We start from the raw sequence: 16,204 nt of genomic DNA, 5'->3' as shown, positions 1-16,204 counted from the left end.
CATACATTCTTGGTTGAAAGATACCATTGAGACCTTGATCTCAAATCTTGAGGTGGGTGGCAGCATTCACTTTGTGATGCCTATGGGCTCCAGTGACTGCTTTACATTAGGAAGGCTGTGAGCTTGTTCCCCCAGCAACGTAATAAAAAGAAACAGCCAGTTATGTTGACATTTATTAGTGTTGTCCCTAAAATTTGGTGTATATTCTTCTAGGTACACGAGCGAATACTCAGAAACACAGTCGCAGGCTTGCAATCATTCACCCTGTTACACGTAAGTAATGGACAGTTTTAGGCACAGTTAAAAAATCAGCCTGTTTAATATTAGTATTAATATTGTTCGTTTCAGGTCACAATATACTAACCGAAATTTGTTCTAACGATAATTATGTTAATGACACCAATGATAGGCAAACACCGCAACCCGTAAGTAGAAAAATGAAAATCTACATTATCTTGTAATATTTCATAGTCCTTGATAATTAACGAAATGTTTCCAACCTAGGAACCAACGCCTAATTTTGCTGAGGAATTTAATAGAAGAGTTTATGAAGTCGCTAAACAACCTAGTGATAGTGTAACGAAAACGAACGTGACAAAGAATGTCGAATTGCCAATATCTTCCATGAGTAACGTTCTATCTCAATCAAATGCAATAAATTATACTAATAGTGGTAATAATAAGTCTGAAATATATTCTATAAATGAGAGTAAAATTTTGGGACCTGATGTTGCTGTTGAAACTAGCGAAACGCCAATTGTATCAGCAATATCAGACAGTCCTGTTATAGTGCCTAAAATGCCTATGAATGTTAAGCAACTTCAAAAGAATAGTGATCAATCTATAGTTTTAGATACTAATGAAAATATACCTCTTAAGCAACACAAAAGCAAAAACGTGCCTCAAATTGAAGATTTTGATAAATCGTCTAATAATATTAGTGTAAATAGCATGAATTCAGCTGCGAATACTAGTTTATTGCAACCGGTGTCTTCCTTTACAAACAACATAATGGGAGTCCACCATAATGCGCCTGTTCAAGCAGTTGCTCCTGTAATGTCAATACTCACGCCTGTAACCGTCCCAGCGCATTCTCAGACTATTGTTACTCCTACAAATACACAAGGAATGTGTCCCTCCTATTTAAATACTCCACAAAATCAAATAATACGAGAAACTAAAGAACGATTGAAATCTGAAGAACAAGAAAGAATTGAATACGACACAACTAATTTAGAAAAAGAAACTTCGTTCACAACCATTAGATCTAATGGCCCTGCATCTTTAGGTGAGTACATATTATTATATACTACTATAGATTGTAAAGTTTTATTCTTTTAACATTCATTATTCCTCATGTCGCTTACAATAGAATAAAATAGTAGTCGAATTAACAAATGATAGGTGAAAAGGTTTCAAACCAGGTATGCTACTAATGATGCTCAAAATAGTCTCAACTGCTTAAGAAAAAAATACGAGTAATAAATCCCAAAAAGAATTACAAAAAAACAAGATCATAATAGTCAAACTGTTAAGTAATTGTTTGCTGAACCCCTAAAATATAAGATCTAAAACTTGACACCTGAGCCTAGACTTGAATTTTGTAGCTGTAAAGTTTGCTTAGCTTATGGGTGCTCTATTTTATAGAGCACCCATAAGCTAAGCAAACTTTACACCTAAAAATATGTCAAACAAAAAATATTTATTATGGGGGAGGGGTATGATCCAGTATGCTAACACTTTAAATTAAGTTTTAATCTGATTGTAGATAATGTGGGGAAATAGAGGCAGTGGAACTGTGATATTAGTGTTCAGTAATTGATTGATACAGTAGTTAATTTCCAAAATAATGTATTATGTTGTAGTATGTTGGAGATTAGTAGAGATAGTAGGGAGACAGATCTTGCTATTGATAGACACATTAAATTTAACCACAGTAATGAATTAATGTGACACAAAATATTTAATCTTTCTGTAGTTATGTAAAATAATGATAATTTATATTATTTATGAAGATAAAATTAAAAGTACACACAAAGTGAAATGCTATTAGTTTCCAAGTACTCTATGGTTATTTGAGGTAACATACTTGCCGGTTGTGAAACTCTTATTTTTCATTTTACCCTTTTAGTACAAAAATCATGAATCACATCAATTTAACACTTATATAAGAGATATGACTATGATATGACTAAAATATATGACTGGCTACATACATACTAGGTACTTAATAGCATCTTAGGCTACCTGTTAATAGGTTGGGGAAAAAACATGCATTTAAATTTATTGCTACTAAAGCGATTGCGAAAGCTTGATATAATTGAACAATTATTAATCTCCTTTTTGAATGGGTTAATAGAATAAATAACAATTTAGCTATCTCCTAAAAAATATGTACAAACTAATAGTACATAATATTTCAAGATTGATCATTAAAATAAGCGTTATGTAATGTGGTGAAATTTGATCAAAATTATCTATCAATAGTCTATCACTAACAACTATTTGATCTTAGAGTTATAACAACTAAAATTAGAAGACATTTAAGTTTGAAATCATAGGTGTTCTACTATGGCTACAGAGGAAAGACCGAACAACAATAGACGAAATGTCATACTGACAGTTGTTGTCAGATGTCATATCAAGGTTTCAACCAACTGTAGTGATTGATACTTGATTTAATCTGAGTTATCGATTAAACCATCGACGTCTGTGCGATTGATTTTAGCTATCGAGTTTAAATCTTCACACTTTATAATCATGTCAATAAAACATTAAATATTAATTTCATGAAACTGAGAATTAATACCTCATCTAAACTTTTTACTTTCTATCTAGCGTTTTACATTAGCAGTGAATGTCAGTTCATACATAGTTAATTGATTGGTTCACAATCTTATTAAATTAGTAGAGATTTTAAGAAGTTCGTAAATCGATTAAGAAGTATAGATACTGTTTAAAAACGAAATATGTAAATAGATTTATTGATTTATTTTTACAAATACTAAGATCGTCAAAACAGTAAAAACATAATTTAGTTTGTATTACAAGATATTGAAACATTGGCTAACTATAACTTATACTTAACTATAGACTCGACATAAGTAAATTTATTAAAATTATCTACTTATTCGATCATCACGTGGTTTCGAGCTGAATCGATTCCTACGAACTTGCGCACAGCACTAGCTGCATAATTCTTTTGCCGCATGGAAGCAAATTGAAGCAATTCAATATGGCGGCCTTTACTTCACAGTCACGTTGAGTATGGCTGCCTTTTATAAATTTTAAAACATAAGTAAATCAATCTTCGGCCAACTTATTCGGGTTAATTTAACATTTTGAGTAACATTTCAAACTAAGTACTAAAAAAAATATATACTACAAGTGTTAAGAGTGTTAAAAGTCAGACATTCTAGATCCTTGAGTGACCTTTTGGATACTTTCATTTACCATATTGCTACGTTATCGTTACGTATCCTAATTCAGTGAAGTTTTAGTAAATGATTTAAGGATCTAGGAGCTGTGATATAATTTAACTGTCAGTGCCACATAGCGAAGTCTGATATTCAGGTACAGTGCAAGAAACTCCCACGTGGAAATACCTCACGTCTCTATTTTTAGAATAGGTACTTGCTTCTTTAAAAGTGATATGCGAGATATGCGAAATCAACTGCAAAAGCTTTCTGCCATTTTATTTAACGTTTTCATATTTTGCATGTCTAAACTACTCAAAATAAAATAGACGTGAACTTATTATCATATACATTAGCTTTCGGCGTTATTTTAGATACTTGATCCTGTATCCACCGCCTCAATAACGACCACGTAATATTGACAGCTTTCGTATTAGTATACATATAAGTGTGTCATTTAACTTTGATTTACAAGTAACCTCCATTTTGTCAGACGAATTGAAAGTAATCGCTTATTCCTGTTTGATCACTTTCGTGCTTTTAAAAGAAGTTGGTTTCGTATGTCTACTTTTGAAATAGAAAATTTAAATTCAAATGCAACAGTACAACTAAATAATTTAAAGTTTGACCACTAACACACCATGGATACTAATAAAATTAGAAACTAACAGGTAACAGATTTAAAAAAAATCAACATGTGGTCTTTTAAACTGTCACTATGTACTTTTTAGCAAGAAAACGATCTAATTGTAATTTATAGAAATCAAAAATGGCAAAGTAAATAAAAAGTATATTTTTGTTGTATAATATTTAACATAAAAAAAAAATTTAATTAGATTATTTATATTATTATATTTACACTGTTTGTGATTGATAAATGTTTCGAAGTTTTACAAAGGCCAAGCTAGTGTTTCCCTAGATGTTTTATGTTGTAAACAGAAAATTCTCTCTACTATTCTAATGCTCTACAAATGTGATATGACATATTATAAGTAGGCACTGTAGCCTTGATTGAAGTGTCCACAAGTTCCAGTAAGATCCATACCACTTATGCCCTAAGTTGTCTTCTCCTTATACCACTAGGTTACTAAGCTGTAATATGCCTATTATTAGCAAAAACTGTAATTGTAATTTTAATCTAAATTTGTTATAAACAGTAACAAAGTTGTGCTAGTAGTACTTCTAATATTGACATTAAAACACATTTTGCAGTGATTAGTTCAGTTGATAGTTTATCAAATACTACCAACCCTCCAACTAGTCAAAAAATTATAAGTGAAGAATCAACGAAAAACATAGAAATTGTTAATAAAATTATCAACCAAGAAACTGAAACTACAGTTGTTGAACCTAAAACTGAGGTGTTAACGAATAAAACGAAGACTCACATTGATAATACTAATCCTAAAATAACTCAAGAGCCTTTATCAAGTTTTGAAAATATTATTAAAATACCAGGCTCTGAACTTGATAACAAAGAAACATCCAGTGCATTTGATGCTCAGACAAAGTTGACCCAAAGTATATCAAGTGTTTTACGGGTCCAACAACAATCTGACTGTAAAATGAAAGATATTAATCTTAATAGTAAGGCTACAGGTATGTAAATTAATTTTATTTCTGCTAATCTAGCCAATAATTAAATTGTAGGATATGTGTAATCTAAATAATATGTTAACTTTATTAACAGATCCTGACAAAGCTAATGGAAATACTACTGAACCTTTAAGCGAAACTACTAAAGAAGACCTGAATAAAAATGATAAAGCCTTAAAAAATCAAAAGAATAATAACAAAAAATCAAAGAAAATGGCCAATAATAACAAAGAATCAGAGTCCTATGAAAATGGTAAAGATGAGACTGATAAAGTAGTTAATATAGAAGACACCTTGAATGAGGAGTCTGAAGCTAAACCAACAACTGAGAAAATTGAGGCTCCACCAGCACAACCTGTATTTATTCCTAAATACAAGTATAGTGAAGGTCAGTAATTCTCTTCACTAATAATGAATTTAGTGAAAACTAATTAATGCATTGACCACAAATTCATTAATTTTTAGATCAATGGTCTCCTCTGAATAAATCTGGAAAGAAATGTTATGATATTGATTTTTTGAAACAAATAAAGGAAGATCCTCTGTCCAAAAACAAACCAGAGGCTCCGTTGTTGGAAGCTTGCAATGTCATACGAGTAAGTAATTTTCAGAGTATTCATGAAAAGGCATCAAATGCAAACTATCACATAACTTGATGACACACGTTTTTACACAGACTACACCAATGTTGGAACCCCTGCCTTTTGCTAATATTTCAAGACCATCAAGTGATAATTTCTTCCCCTTTGGTAAGAGTTCTGGCTTGGGTTCAAGAAGCAATACTCCTCGTGATATAAAGAGAGAAGGTAGAAATATGACACCAAGTGGTAAGTTATTTAAAATAATTATGCTGAATACATACTAAGCGAATGAAGAGAATCAAATACAAACAAATTAAAATCCATACGTTTGGACAATTTAGCAGTAGCGAATTCATAATTTTTGTAGTCTGATCTAAGGGATAGCACCAGTTCTCTTACAGTATTTGTATCCAGTAATGAGGAACTAATTGGGTTCAAATCTGTAGGCTATGAATTTTTAAAAGAGAACATGTCTTAAATATTTTCACAAAGAATTCCAGAAAGAATATGTAATAAAATCTTACTTTTAAAATTAGTAAACATTGTGTATTTCTTGGTCATTGTATTCTAAGCATACAGCAATAGTAGGTATATTATCCTATCTATGCCGCAAAGCTGACATGTATTCTAATTTGAAGGTTGGGACAACCGTGATACAATATCATTGAGACTGACCTCATGTTCTGATGTGGATTGTGGCAAATATGGTGATGTTTATGTGTTTTAGTAGCCACTTTCACAGTGAGCTTGTTAAACATTGTCAAGATCATTAGATGCGGTGAGCTCTACAGCATGTCTTTTCAAAATAATTGAAAGCAAACTAATTAATGTTAAAATATATTTTGTAATAATAAGATTGAAAACAATAGTGATGAATATGGGAAAACACATAACTTTCATGTTTTTATCATGATGCTGTGTGATTTAATCACAAAACTCCCGGAAAAAAAATGTTTTGTATCTATTGGCGAAATGCGACATCCACTAGTATGTAATTATTTGTATTCATTCGCTTGGTGTGTATCCTCCGTTAAAAGCCTAGTCTTTGTTGAAACTAAATACAAATTAACGAAGGAAACATTTTTATAGGACGTGGAAGCATGAAATTACCTGCTACAGCTAGTGGTAGCAATCCCCACAAACCTGTTATTCATGTTTGTCTAAATGATGATGTGAAATTAAATGAGTCTGATTCTGCTTGGCGACCTACTAGATATGTTAGAGCAGAAAATGCAGATGAAGAAGAAGTGAAAACGCAGGTATTAATTAGTCACCAATTCACATATTATGGAAATTTAATAATGCACTAATCAAATACCTTTTTTTAATTTTATTAGCCTAACTTCAATCGAGGTTTTCTTTTTTTTATTACTTATATCTAAAGAAAAAACCGTCATTTCTACATGATCAAATGAAGTTTTTAATAACTGACTTTGAATATTCTAGTTCCACTGTGACCATATGAATGTGTTTTTATAAAATACTGTGGTCTGTACTGGGACTTTGAACAGGGATTTTGAAAAATTCATAAGCATTGTGTGCATAATTTTAGTGACATGTCAAATTTTATTAATATACAGTAGATCTTGAGGCGCTCTTCTATCTAATTCTTGTTATAATTTGGTCAATTACAAGGCTTAGCAAGGTTGTTTCAATGATATTCCAAACTTTGACAGGTTGACGTTTTTAAGGTTTACTTTTATTATGGCAGGGTTGTTATTGATTCTTTTATTAGTATTATACCATAGTGTATTTACAATTTGAGTACTTTTGAATGTAATCTTTGAGGAATTATAATTTTAAAGAATGTTAGCACACCTACAGTTGAACATTATCACAGCCCAAACCCACTTTTGAGAACAGCCTTTCTATTGAGAAGTTGGTAACTTGTTGGCCCGTAAGACACTTGGTGCCTATGTCCCCTAGTTTCTTTATTATATGAATGTAATACTATTTTTTGTCACTGTCACCTTTCTGAGCTAAACCAGATAATACTCCTTTTGCATGTGGTCAAAATTGGCACTAATGTTTTGCAGTATTGTCTAAAAAAAATAAGTGTCCTTTTCATGTTGTATTATTTTAATATTAAAATAAAAGTTATACAAATATATTTAAATATCAAACATAATCTACAATGCCATAAGCATAACCGAAAATGGGTTGCTAAATGTTTTATGAAAATTGTTATTATGTTTATTGACCTGTAAAGCTCTATGTAAGTATATTGTAGAGCTCTATGTAAGTATATATGAGTCGTCTATGATCAAAGGTGGCAATCTGTGCATTTGGACAAAAAAAAATTATTGATATTTCAATACAGATTTGAATATAATCGTCTCCTTCAAAGAATACTGTTCAAAACCTGCATTAAATAAAGGTTAATACTTAACCTGTTATTTATCTAAGATGTCGTTCAGAAGAGTTTTGTGACTACCAATGGAATATAAAGTCAATAATTCGTTTTTCTGATTTACCAATAATTATCCAAAAGTCACATTGCCGGCTTTGATAATAGTCGACTCATATGACATGTTTAAAAAAAAATTAAAACATGGCCTGTAAAATACCATTTATGCATGCTACTTGTTTAATTACTTTTAGTATTAACATCTCAGTAACATTTGCAATTGTCACACATAAAAATGTCATGGCTGACTAAAGAAGATATGTGCCAAAAAATTGCATTCACATGAAACTTTTAGGATATTCACAAGCCACTAATCATATAATAAATAGCTTATCCAGTAATACCATAACTTCCTTGAGTTTATTTTAACTTATATAATGAAATTATATGTTTTATTCATTTACATAAAACTAATTAACCCTTATAAATAATAATTCAATATATAATTTTAGGAACTATATAAGAAATTCCGAGGGATTTTGAATAAGTTAACACCCCAGAAATTCGACACTTTACTGGATAAAGTGAAAGCTCTTGATATTAACAACCAAAAACGACTCGAAGGAGTTATTGATTTGGTATTTGAAAAAGCAATTGAAGAGCCTAATTTTTCCAAAGCTTATGCTGCCATGTGCCATAAGCTGTCCAAACTGAAGGTAAGAGAGCGAAATTTTTTTTTGTTAAGATCTAATCCATTTAATACTAATGAGAAACAAATTACAGGTTCCTGCTGACAACCCAACGAGACCTGATGAATGTGTCAATTTCAGAGCCCTCATTATTAATAAATGCCAAAATCAGTTTCAAACCGATAAGAGTAATGAACAAGTAATGAAACTAGAGAAAGAAATGACAGAATGCTCTGATCCTGTATGTATTTATCAATTTATGTTAAGGCTATTTACTTATGCTAATATTAATTATCATTATTATTATAATTATTTTTAGGCTAAGAAAAAGGAAATACAAGCAATGATACAAGAGGAGCATAGGCGTATTAGGATGAGATCTGTAGGAAATGTACGATTTATTGGTATGTAATGATGAAAATATGTAAATAATTGAGCAATTGGCATTGTAGGACAAAATAAAACTCCCAACATTTAAATGTAATAATAATTAGAATTAATATCTGTATTGTTATGAAGTTTATTGGAGATAACTGATGACTTTACCTTGTGGTATTTTTACTTGTTTTAGGTGAATTGTACAAATTAAAGATGTTGGCTGTAAAGATTATGGAATATTGTATGAATTATTTGATTGATATATTGGAGGAAGAGAAATTGGAGTGTCTTTGCAAATTGCTCACAACCATTGGTGAACAAATTGAAAATGAGCCACAGGATCATTTAGATCCCATTTTCAAGAAAATGCAAGATATTGTCGATCGTAGATCTAACAAAATTAGTAGTCGTGTAAGGTAAGTAGTGCTTTTAAAATGACCTCAATATAATTGGCTATGCAGTTTGAAGGCTGCAAATTAAATTAAATTATTTTACAGATTTATGATTCAAGACGTTATTGAACTTCGAAAAAGGAAATGGGTCACAAAAAGCGTAATAGATACTCAGCCTAAAATGATGGACCAGATCCAGAAAGAAGCCGAGCAACAACAACGTCATATTGAGGTTGGGTTAAGATCCATTCATATTCATGTTTAATAAATAAGAGCACATATAGATTTTTTATTTTTTAGCTGATGAATGCTAATCCCATGGGAGGCTTTCGACGTGACGATGGAGGGCGAGGAAAACGTGGCGGCGACAACCGAAGACAAAATACTAACCCTTACATGGATAATAATTGGAAAACGACAAGAACTAATTTTGCTGTGGATACTTCAAAACTAAAAGCCGTGTCACAGAAGGTTGCACTTGAATTTTTTAATTTACCTAGTATTATTATTAGTTTATGATAATTTCAATGAAAAATTTTTTTATAATACTATTACTAATAACTTTTTTATAATATCGAATTTTCTATTATTTTTTTGCAAATAAAACCTAACCATACAGATTTAATTTTATTCACTAGAGTTTAAAATTGCCTACATTTTGCAGCATTTTGTAATATGTGATAATAATCTGCATGTTAAGAAATAAAATAATTACTAAGCCAGTAATTTTAACTTAATACCTATTTCTTTGCTGATAGTGAAATTTATAAAAACAGTTATTATATTAAACATTTATAAATTATACCCTATTAGGTGAAATTACGAAAAATAATTAAATCGTACAATTTCAGGGTATGCCAATCAAGCTGGCTCCACACAACTCTGGATGGAACCATGGTTCGGGCACAAAAAATACCGCCCAGGCGGCTGGTAGTAGTAATTCAATGATAAGCTTGACTAAAAACATGTACAGCATTTTAGAGAATGTGTCGACTGAACCAACTTCCCTCAGAGGTAATTAAACTGTTGTCACATTAAATTTTATAAATAAGATCAATCAATGTATTCTAAATTAATATTCTGTCATTTTTAAGGTACTCAAGACCTAACACCTACTTATCATTCTAAAGGAGCATCTATTGAGCGATCCACATTTAATTCAAGACCTGAATTTAGTAAGTTAACACATAACAAATTATAAATAACTCTTAACTAAATTGGTTTCTAATTACAATTTTTTTAAATTAACAGGTGCAACCCCAGGTAATCGCTCTGATTCAATGGGACTTGGTCGCTCTAGTTCAGGTACTCGTAGTACAAGTGCTACAACAACACCTGCACCTGCTCCTACAGAAAATGTGCAACCTCTGAATGCTCCAGTACCGCAGGAGCCCATTAGCGAAGCCAAGAAAGGATCTGTCAAGTCTATGATTGATCTTTGTCTCATACACGCATACTATGATGAAATGATTGTGGAATTTAAAGATGTGTTCAAACCTGAAAATCATGCTGCTGTAATAAGTGAAATATTCAATATAGCATTAGACAGGTACGTTATTGAAAATATTTTTGTAATAGTAAATTTTATCCAAAACGAATGTGCTAATGAATTGTTTTCAGGTCAGCAAAAGAGATAGAAATGATTGTGAATATTGTACAATTGTTGGTATCAACAAATACTGTCTCACCAGATAATTTACTAGAAGGCATGAAAGAAACATTTGATTGTGCACCAGATTTGTTTATAGATATTCCCATGCTGTACAATAATTTAGGCAAATTTGTAATGCCACATATTGAAAAGAAGGTAATCAAAGTACTTCTGATAATGAAGTTTTAAAACTAAAATGAACCAAGATATTAAACTTAGTTTTCAATTGTACTTTTCAGCATATCACATTTGTGCAGTTGTTTAAACTGTGTAACACAATAGTATCATCAAATCATGGGCATTTATTACTAAAAGCTATAATTAAAGAATTAAAAGAAAGTATGGGACCTAAATTTGTCAAGAGTAAATGGCAAGAGTCCAACTTGAAATTGGAACAGTGGATGAATGAGGATCAGGTAAAATTCACATTTTTTTGTGAAATTAATTAATATAAATTGAATAGTCACTAACCAGATCTTATGAACAGGTTTCAAAATGGATTGAAGATAACCATTTCGAATTCCTTGAAGGTGATGTCAAGTCTAGTGAGGAAGAAAATAAGAAAATTTTATCACCATCACAGACACAAGATAAATTACTGCAACTTATGAATACTGATGAAAGTTGTGAATGTATAAAAGGATGGGTACAGGTTAGTTAGTTTTAAAGTTTTTGTTAATTTAGCATGTCTGGTTTTAAGTTTTATATCCTTTATTTAAAATGAAATGTATAAAAATTTTCAAAAGGATAAATTTGGAAAATCATCCAACGAAGAATGGTTTATGCGGTCTCTCATACAAGCTATTTGTGAGCACGCCTTATTTGGTCCAGAGAGACGAGATGTGCCACATTTTAATCGAGACCGTATGAATAAATATGCTAGCCTCATTCAAGACTTTGGAGAGACCAAACAAATTAGAGAAGCAATTTGTTTATTTGGCATACAACAACTTATACACAAACTAGAGCACCCCCAAGGTAAATAAATACAAGCACAAATAAAAAAGTAATTATAATAATAAAACATGTCTAAAACTTGCATATTTCGTTCTAGGTCTATCATTAGAAATTTTCCAATATCTTCATGATCAATACATCATCTCTTTAGATGGTTTTATAGCTTGGTGGGAATCTGACAAAGAGCCAGAAGGCAAAGGTACGTGTGTTTGAAAAAGTAGTAAAAAAATTTACATTTAAGTATTAAAGTAAAATCACCACCATATTAAAAAAAAAAAACTGTTATAGTTAAGCTCTACTTGGTAAGGAGTTTTGTAGTCCCACACTTTTAGGTACCACCACCATATATACATCTTGTAACAATTGTCTTAGCCTGAAGAAACCAATCTGGCATATTAGTGTTGTGATATTCTTGTAACAAAAACATGTAGGTGTTTAGTTCCCTTAATAAAAAATTGGATATGTTGATTTTAGGTGTAATGATGAAGGCGTTGACATCGTTCTTCATGAGTATCAAGGCAGAAGTGGAAAACGAAGATTCTTGCAGCGAGGACTGACGAGGGATCTCGCAGGCGGTTGTTGTACCCACGCCGCCCGCGCCCTCTTCGGGATCATCCACATACGATGTCTACTATGTTATATTTTACTAAATCATCCTAATAGCAACTGGTTGATTTATATAATTATAATTATTATTAAAATGCTTAATATAACAAGCTAGATAATAAAGTTGTATAATATTTTTGAATGCTTTATATAGATATTTGTCAATTTTCATCATTTGCTTAACAAATTAGTTCCATAATCGTCTTTTGTCGAAAAGCTCTTTTTGGATAGCGCATTAAGTTGGTTTGCATTTTATTGGATTATTTTATTAAAATCTTCGTATGAATGTATTAAAATCGAAATGTTCCTGAATTTGAACTGGCTGCAATAATTTGTATAATTATGAAAAATCTGTTTTCTATATTAAATATCATGGGAGACAAGCAATACTAGTTGTTAGAGTAAAATCGTTACTATACTACAATGATGTCCAATGCATCGTTGTCTCATGGGTGACTAGATCGTTATTGATTACCTGTTAGTAGTGTTTTTCAGTTATTCTCACAATTTAATACATTTTTACATATCTTATACATAGACTAATGCAATATATATTATTTCATTAAATACCACAATTATAATTCGTAATTATTAACCATCGCGTATTTTAATGAAAATTGTTTGCTAGTTGGAATATTTTAATAGGAAAATTTGCGTAGATTCTATTTAGAATCTGGTGAACAGAGTATATAAATAAATAAAAGTTAACATCTTGAATGTAAATCAACTGCGTAGAGCAATATTATGGTACCCAATAGTTAAGTTAGATGTAAAATACATATATAAAGATGTTATATGTAATAATAATAAATAATAATATTATATATTGCTATCATTATCATTACTCTGACCATTATTATTTTATTATTATTATTATTATTATTGGATGAAAGTTACGAAGGCATGAAAAATGTTTTCGTAATAGTTAACGTATCGTTTTCTTTTTAGCTATAAATAATACAACCGGCAGCACTTTTGTCATAATGTTGCATAAAATATATTATTCAATTGTAATTTAAATTTAAGAGTTCGACGAGTAATGTTCAAGATGATTAAATTACGGTTAAATTCATTTACATATGCGGTGCGGTACACTCGCATTCGTATTTGGGATATAAAATACATTAAAATATGGAATATATAATAATATTATTGCTGTGACTAATTGATATGGTTATTATGGTTTCACTTGACATTTTTTTGAATTCCGGTATTTTCGTTAATGTTGTAATTTTTCTTCTATATATCTATTTATACCAAATCAATTCTCCAAATAGCACGCAAATTTGATTTTTATAAATTTTAATTTTTTGTTTACTTTTAATTTTTTAGGTTAATTATTTCATAAAGTCCCAATTAGTTCAATCAACGTTTCATATCCTCGATATATGTTAATAGGCACAAAAAAAACTATGGGCACAGAGCACCATTTCATAACAATAAAAACATGTAGTAAATTTTAATATAGCAAGCCCTGTTTTGTCTCAATATATTACTATTGTTATTTTTATATAGCTAATCTTATCAGTTATATATGTTATGTAAATATATTATACTGAATTATCCTGTTAATAATAATTATACTTGCTCGTTATGTATGTTTGGCAAAATTTATATAGACCGATTTGTCAGTTAACAATAGCAGAGTTATAAGATAAGTACATAGTTATCGACAGAGCTTTTATACATCATTATATAATATGTATTCATCGAGGAATTTAGTTGAAACGTTATTTATTATTGAAATTTTATAAAAAAAAACTATATAAAATAAATCTCTAGGTGGGATTGAACATAGACGTCGTTTAATTTTTTTAAATGTCCCACTTACACTTCAATTACACCTTAAGGCCTCTGTAACTTGGACTATATTAACATACTGCCAATGATATTTAATTTTAATGTGGAAAATTAATTGCTGTGCAATCAGAATAAGTCTCACATTTAGAGAGTATACAGAATTATATTTAATTGAAATAAATCCCTATTTATATTCACAAGTAAAAATATCACCCGAAGGTGGATGTTTCAACAGTAAAAGGTGTACCGAATTAATATTGTCATACGCAATTGAATAATGGACTGAAATATTATTTATTGAAACCAAAACGCAATTTAGAATGTGTTTGAGAAATCCTCGAAAACTTGAGCGAAGCCTCTTGTAAAATTGTAATTTTATGTAATGTTTTTTGAGCTCAATGATGAGGGAGATGAGCGGTGCAGGACCGGACATGGTGCGAACCTCGAGAGAGAGCTATGTCGTACAGTAGACGTATAGGCTAGTAATGATGAATAATATTTGTCTGTATTTAACATTAGCTTTTTACGATTTGAACATTAAAAATTAACGCCATCTTGATTGTATTTCTTTTAGCACATTGATAGTTTACTATGTTACCGGGAATCCGGTACAGACTTAATGTTCACTTTCGCGCGATCTACCTGTCTTATATTTGTACAATCTTGCTACTTTCCGTTTATTCACTAGTTTGACGGAATTTGATTTGATTGATCAAATTCAAAATCAAAATTTGATTTGATTGATTGATAATTAAGTAATATTTTTTATTTATCCATGTTTATTTAACCAACAAGTACACAAATGTCAGGAATTTGAACACAATGACCTTAAATAACTTGTGTAACTTGGCCATCTTGGCGTTGCCCTCCAAACTGGATGGAACTGCGGCGCTATAACAAAAGGGTCTTTCTTCGCTACAAACATGCATACTTGCATTTCAATGGATTTAATTGCACTAAATTAAAATAACATCTTGGAGACCCGCCCTAGAGTTTTTCACCTCAGACACAAGTTTTAATCGTCTCTGCTGTACTACGCTCCCAGAGAGATCCTGATGGCCGAACCACTTCGATAAAGCGGCACGACACGAGAACCCTCTCATCGTGGCCGCCGGTAACTACATTCCCGATCCTGCGGATAGAATGGAAAGCAGTCGACGTCGCCCAAAACACGTCATCTCGGATCCTCCCGATCCACTAACGGTGCTTCTAGGTACTTCAAGCATCGGTCACCGTTCCCGTCGAACCCGTCGCTTGCGACGAAGGGCTCGACGAGTAAATTAACTCTCAGACACAGCCCACTGAGTTTCTCGCCGGATCTTCTCAGTGGGTCGCGTTTCCGATGAGCCCCGTGAGCTCACCTACTAGCCACGGTTACGCTGAAATAGCCTATCAAGGCTATCAGCTTAGGTAGGAAAAAAAAAAAAGATGGCCGAAATATCGCACATCAGCTGTGCTGTCATCCGCTTAGCAATGCATGCCATGAAGAAATAGCATATCAAAACCTATACGTTCCGTTTTAACCTATGCAAGTGTAGTGTTCATAATTCTCCCCAGATTATCCAATTCTGTTTCTGCAGGATAGTCGTTGGAGTACCGTTGTACGTGAGGAATGTTGACCTTCACGAAGATCTAAATTTAGAATCAATATGCAAGTTTAAGATTGCGTCAGAACACTATTTCAACAAAACGGTACGACACGATAACCCTCTTATCAGGGTCGACACTAATTACATATCTGACCCAGGTGACTTGGCAACGCAAACCCGTCGTCGTCCAAAGCATGTCAGA

General features: G+C 31.5%; 1 protein-coding gene across 4 annotated transcripts in view; it reads left to right on the top strand.

The window, feature by feature from the left end:
* The window catches only part of LOC101742358 (eukaryotic translation initiation factor 4 gamma 1), a 28,318-nt gene extending 13,351 nt beyond the window's left edge, over positions 1-14,967 (top strand). For all 4 annotated transcript variants that reach the window (XM_038021729.2, XM_062669156.1, XM_038021728.2 and 1 more), the window contains 23 exons: positions 214-273; positions 349-425; positions 505-1,288; positions 4,629-5,015; positions 5,107-5,400; positions 5,478-5,608; positions 5,689-5,839; positions 6,683-6,852; positions 8,453-8,656; positions 8,724-8,870; positions 8,949-9,033; positions 9,201-9,423; positions 9,505-9,631; positions 9,700-9,870; positions 10,251-10,413; positions 10,494-10,574; positions 10,651-10,948; positions 11,020-11,206; positions 11,290-11,466; positions 11,538-11,702; positions 11,797-12,028; positions 12,105-12,206; positions 12,482-14,967. In XM_038021729.2, coding sequence (XP_037877657.1) covers positions 214-273; positions 349-425; positions 505-1,288; positions 4,629-5,015; positions 5,107-5,400; positions 5,478-5,608; positions 5,689-5,839; positions 6,683-6,852; positions 8,453-8,656; positions 8,724-8,870; positions 8,949-9,033; positions 9,201-9,423; positions 9,505-9,631; positions 9,700-9,870; positions 10,251-10,413; positions 10,494-10,574; positions 10,651-10,948; positions 11,020-11,206; positions 11,290-11,466; positions 11,538-11,702; positions 11,797-12,028; positions 12,105-12,206; positions 12,482-12,564 — 4,499 coding nt within the window. In that variant the 3' untranslated portion in view covers positions 12,565-14,967. The remainder of the gene's footprint in view (positions 1-213; positions 274-348; positions 426-504; positions 1,289-4,628; positions 5,016-5,106; positions 5,401-5,477; positions 5,609-5,688; positions 5,840-6,682; positions 6,853-8,452; positions 8,657-8,723; positions 8,871-8,948; positions 9,034-9,200; positions 9,424-9,504; positions 9,632-9,699; positions 9,871-10,250; positions 10,414-10,493; positions 10,575-10,650; positions 10,949-11,019; positions 11,207-11,289; positions 11,467-11,537; positions 11,703-11,796; positions 12,029-12,104; positions 12,207-12,481) is intronic.
* The last annotated feature ends 1,237 nt before the right edge of the window (positions 14,968-16,204 follow it).

This window comes from Bombyx mori, chromosome 1, assembly GCF_030269925.1.
Source record: "Bombyx mori chromosome 1, ASM3026992v2".
Taxonomy (NCBI): domain Eukaryota; kingdom Metazoa; phylum Arthropoda; class Insecta; order Lepidoptera; family Bombycidae; genus Bombyx; species Bombyx mori.
This window is presented reverse-complemented; position numbering and strand designations above follow the sequence as displayed.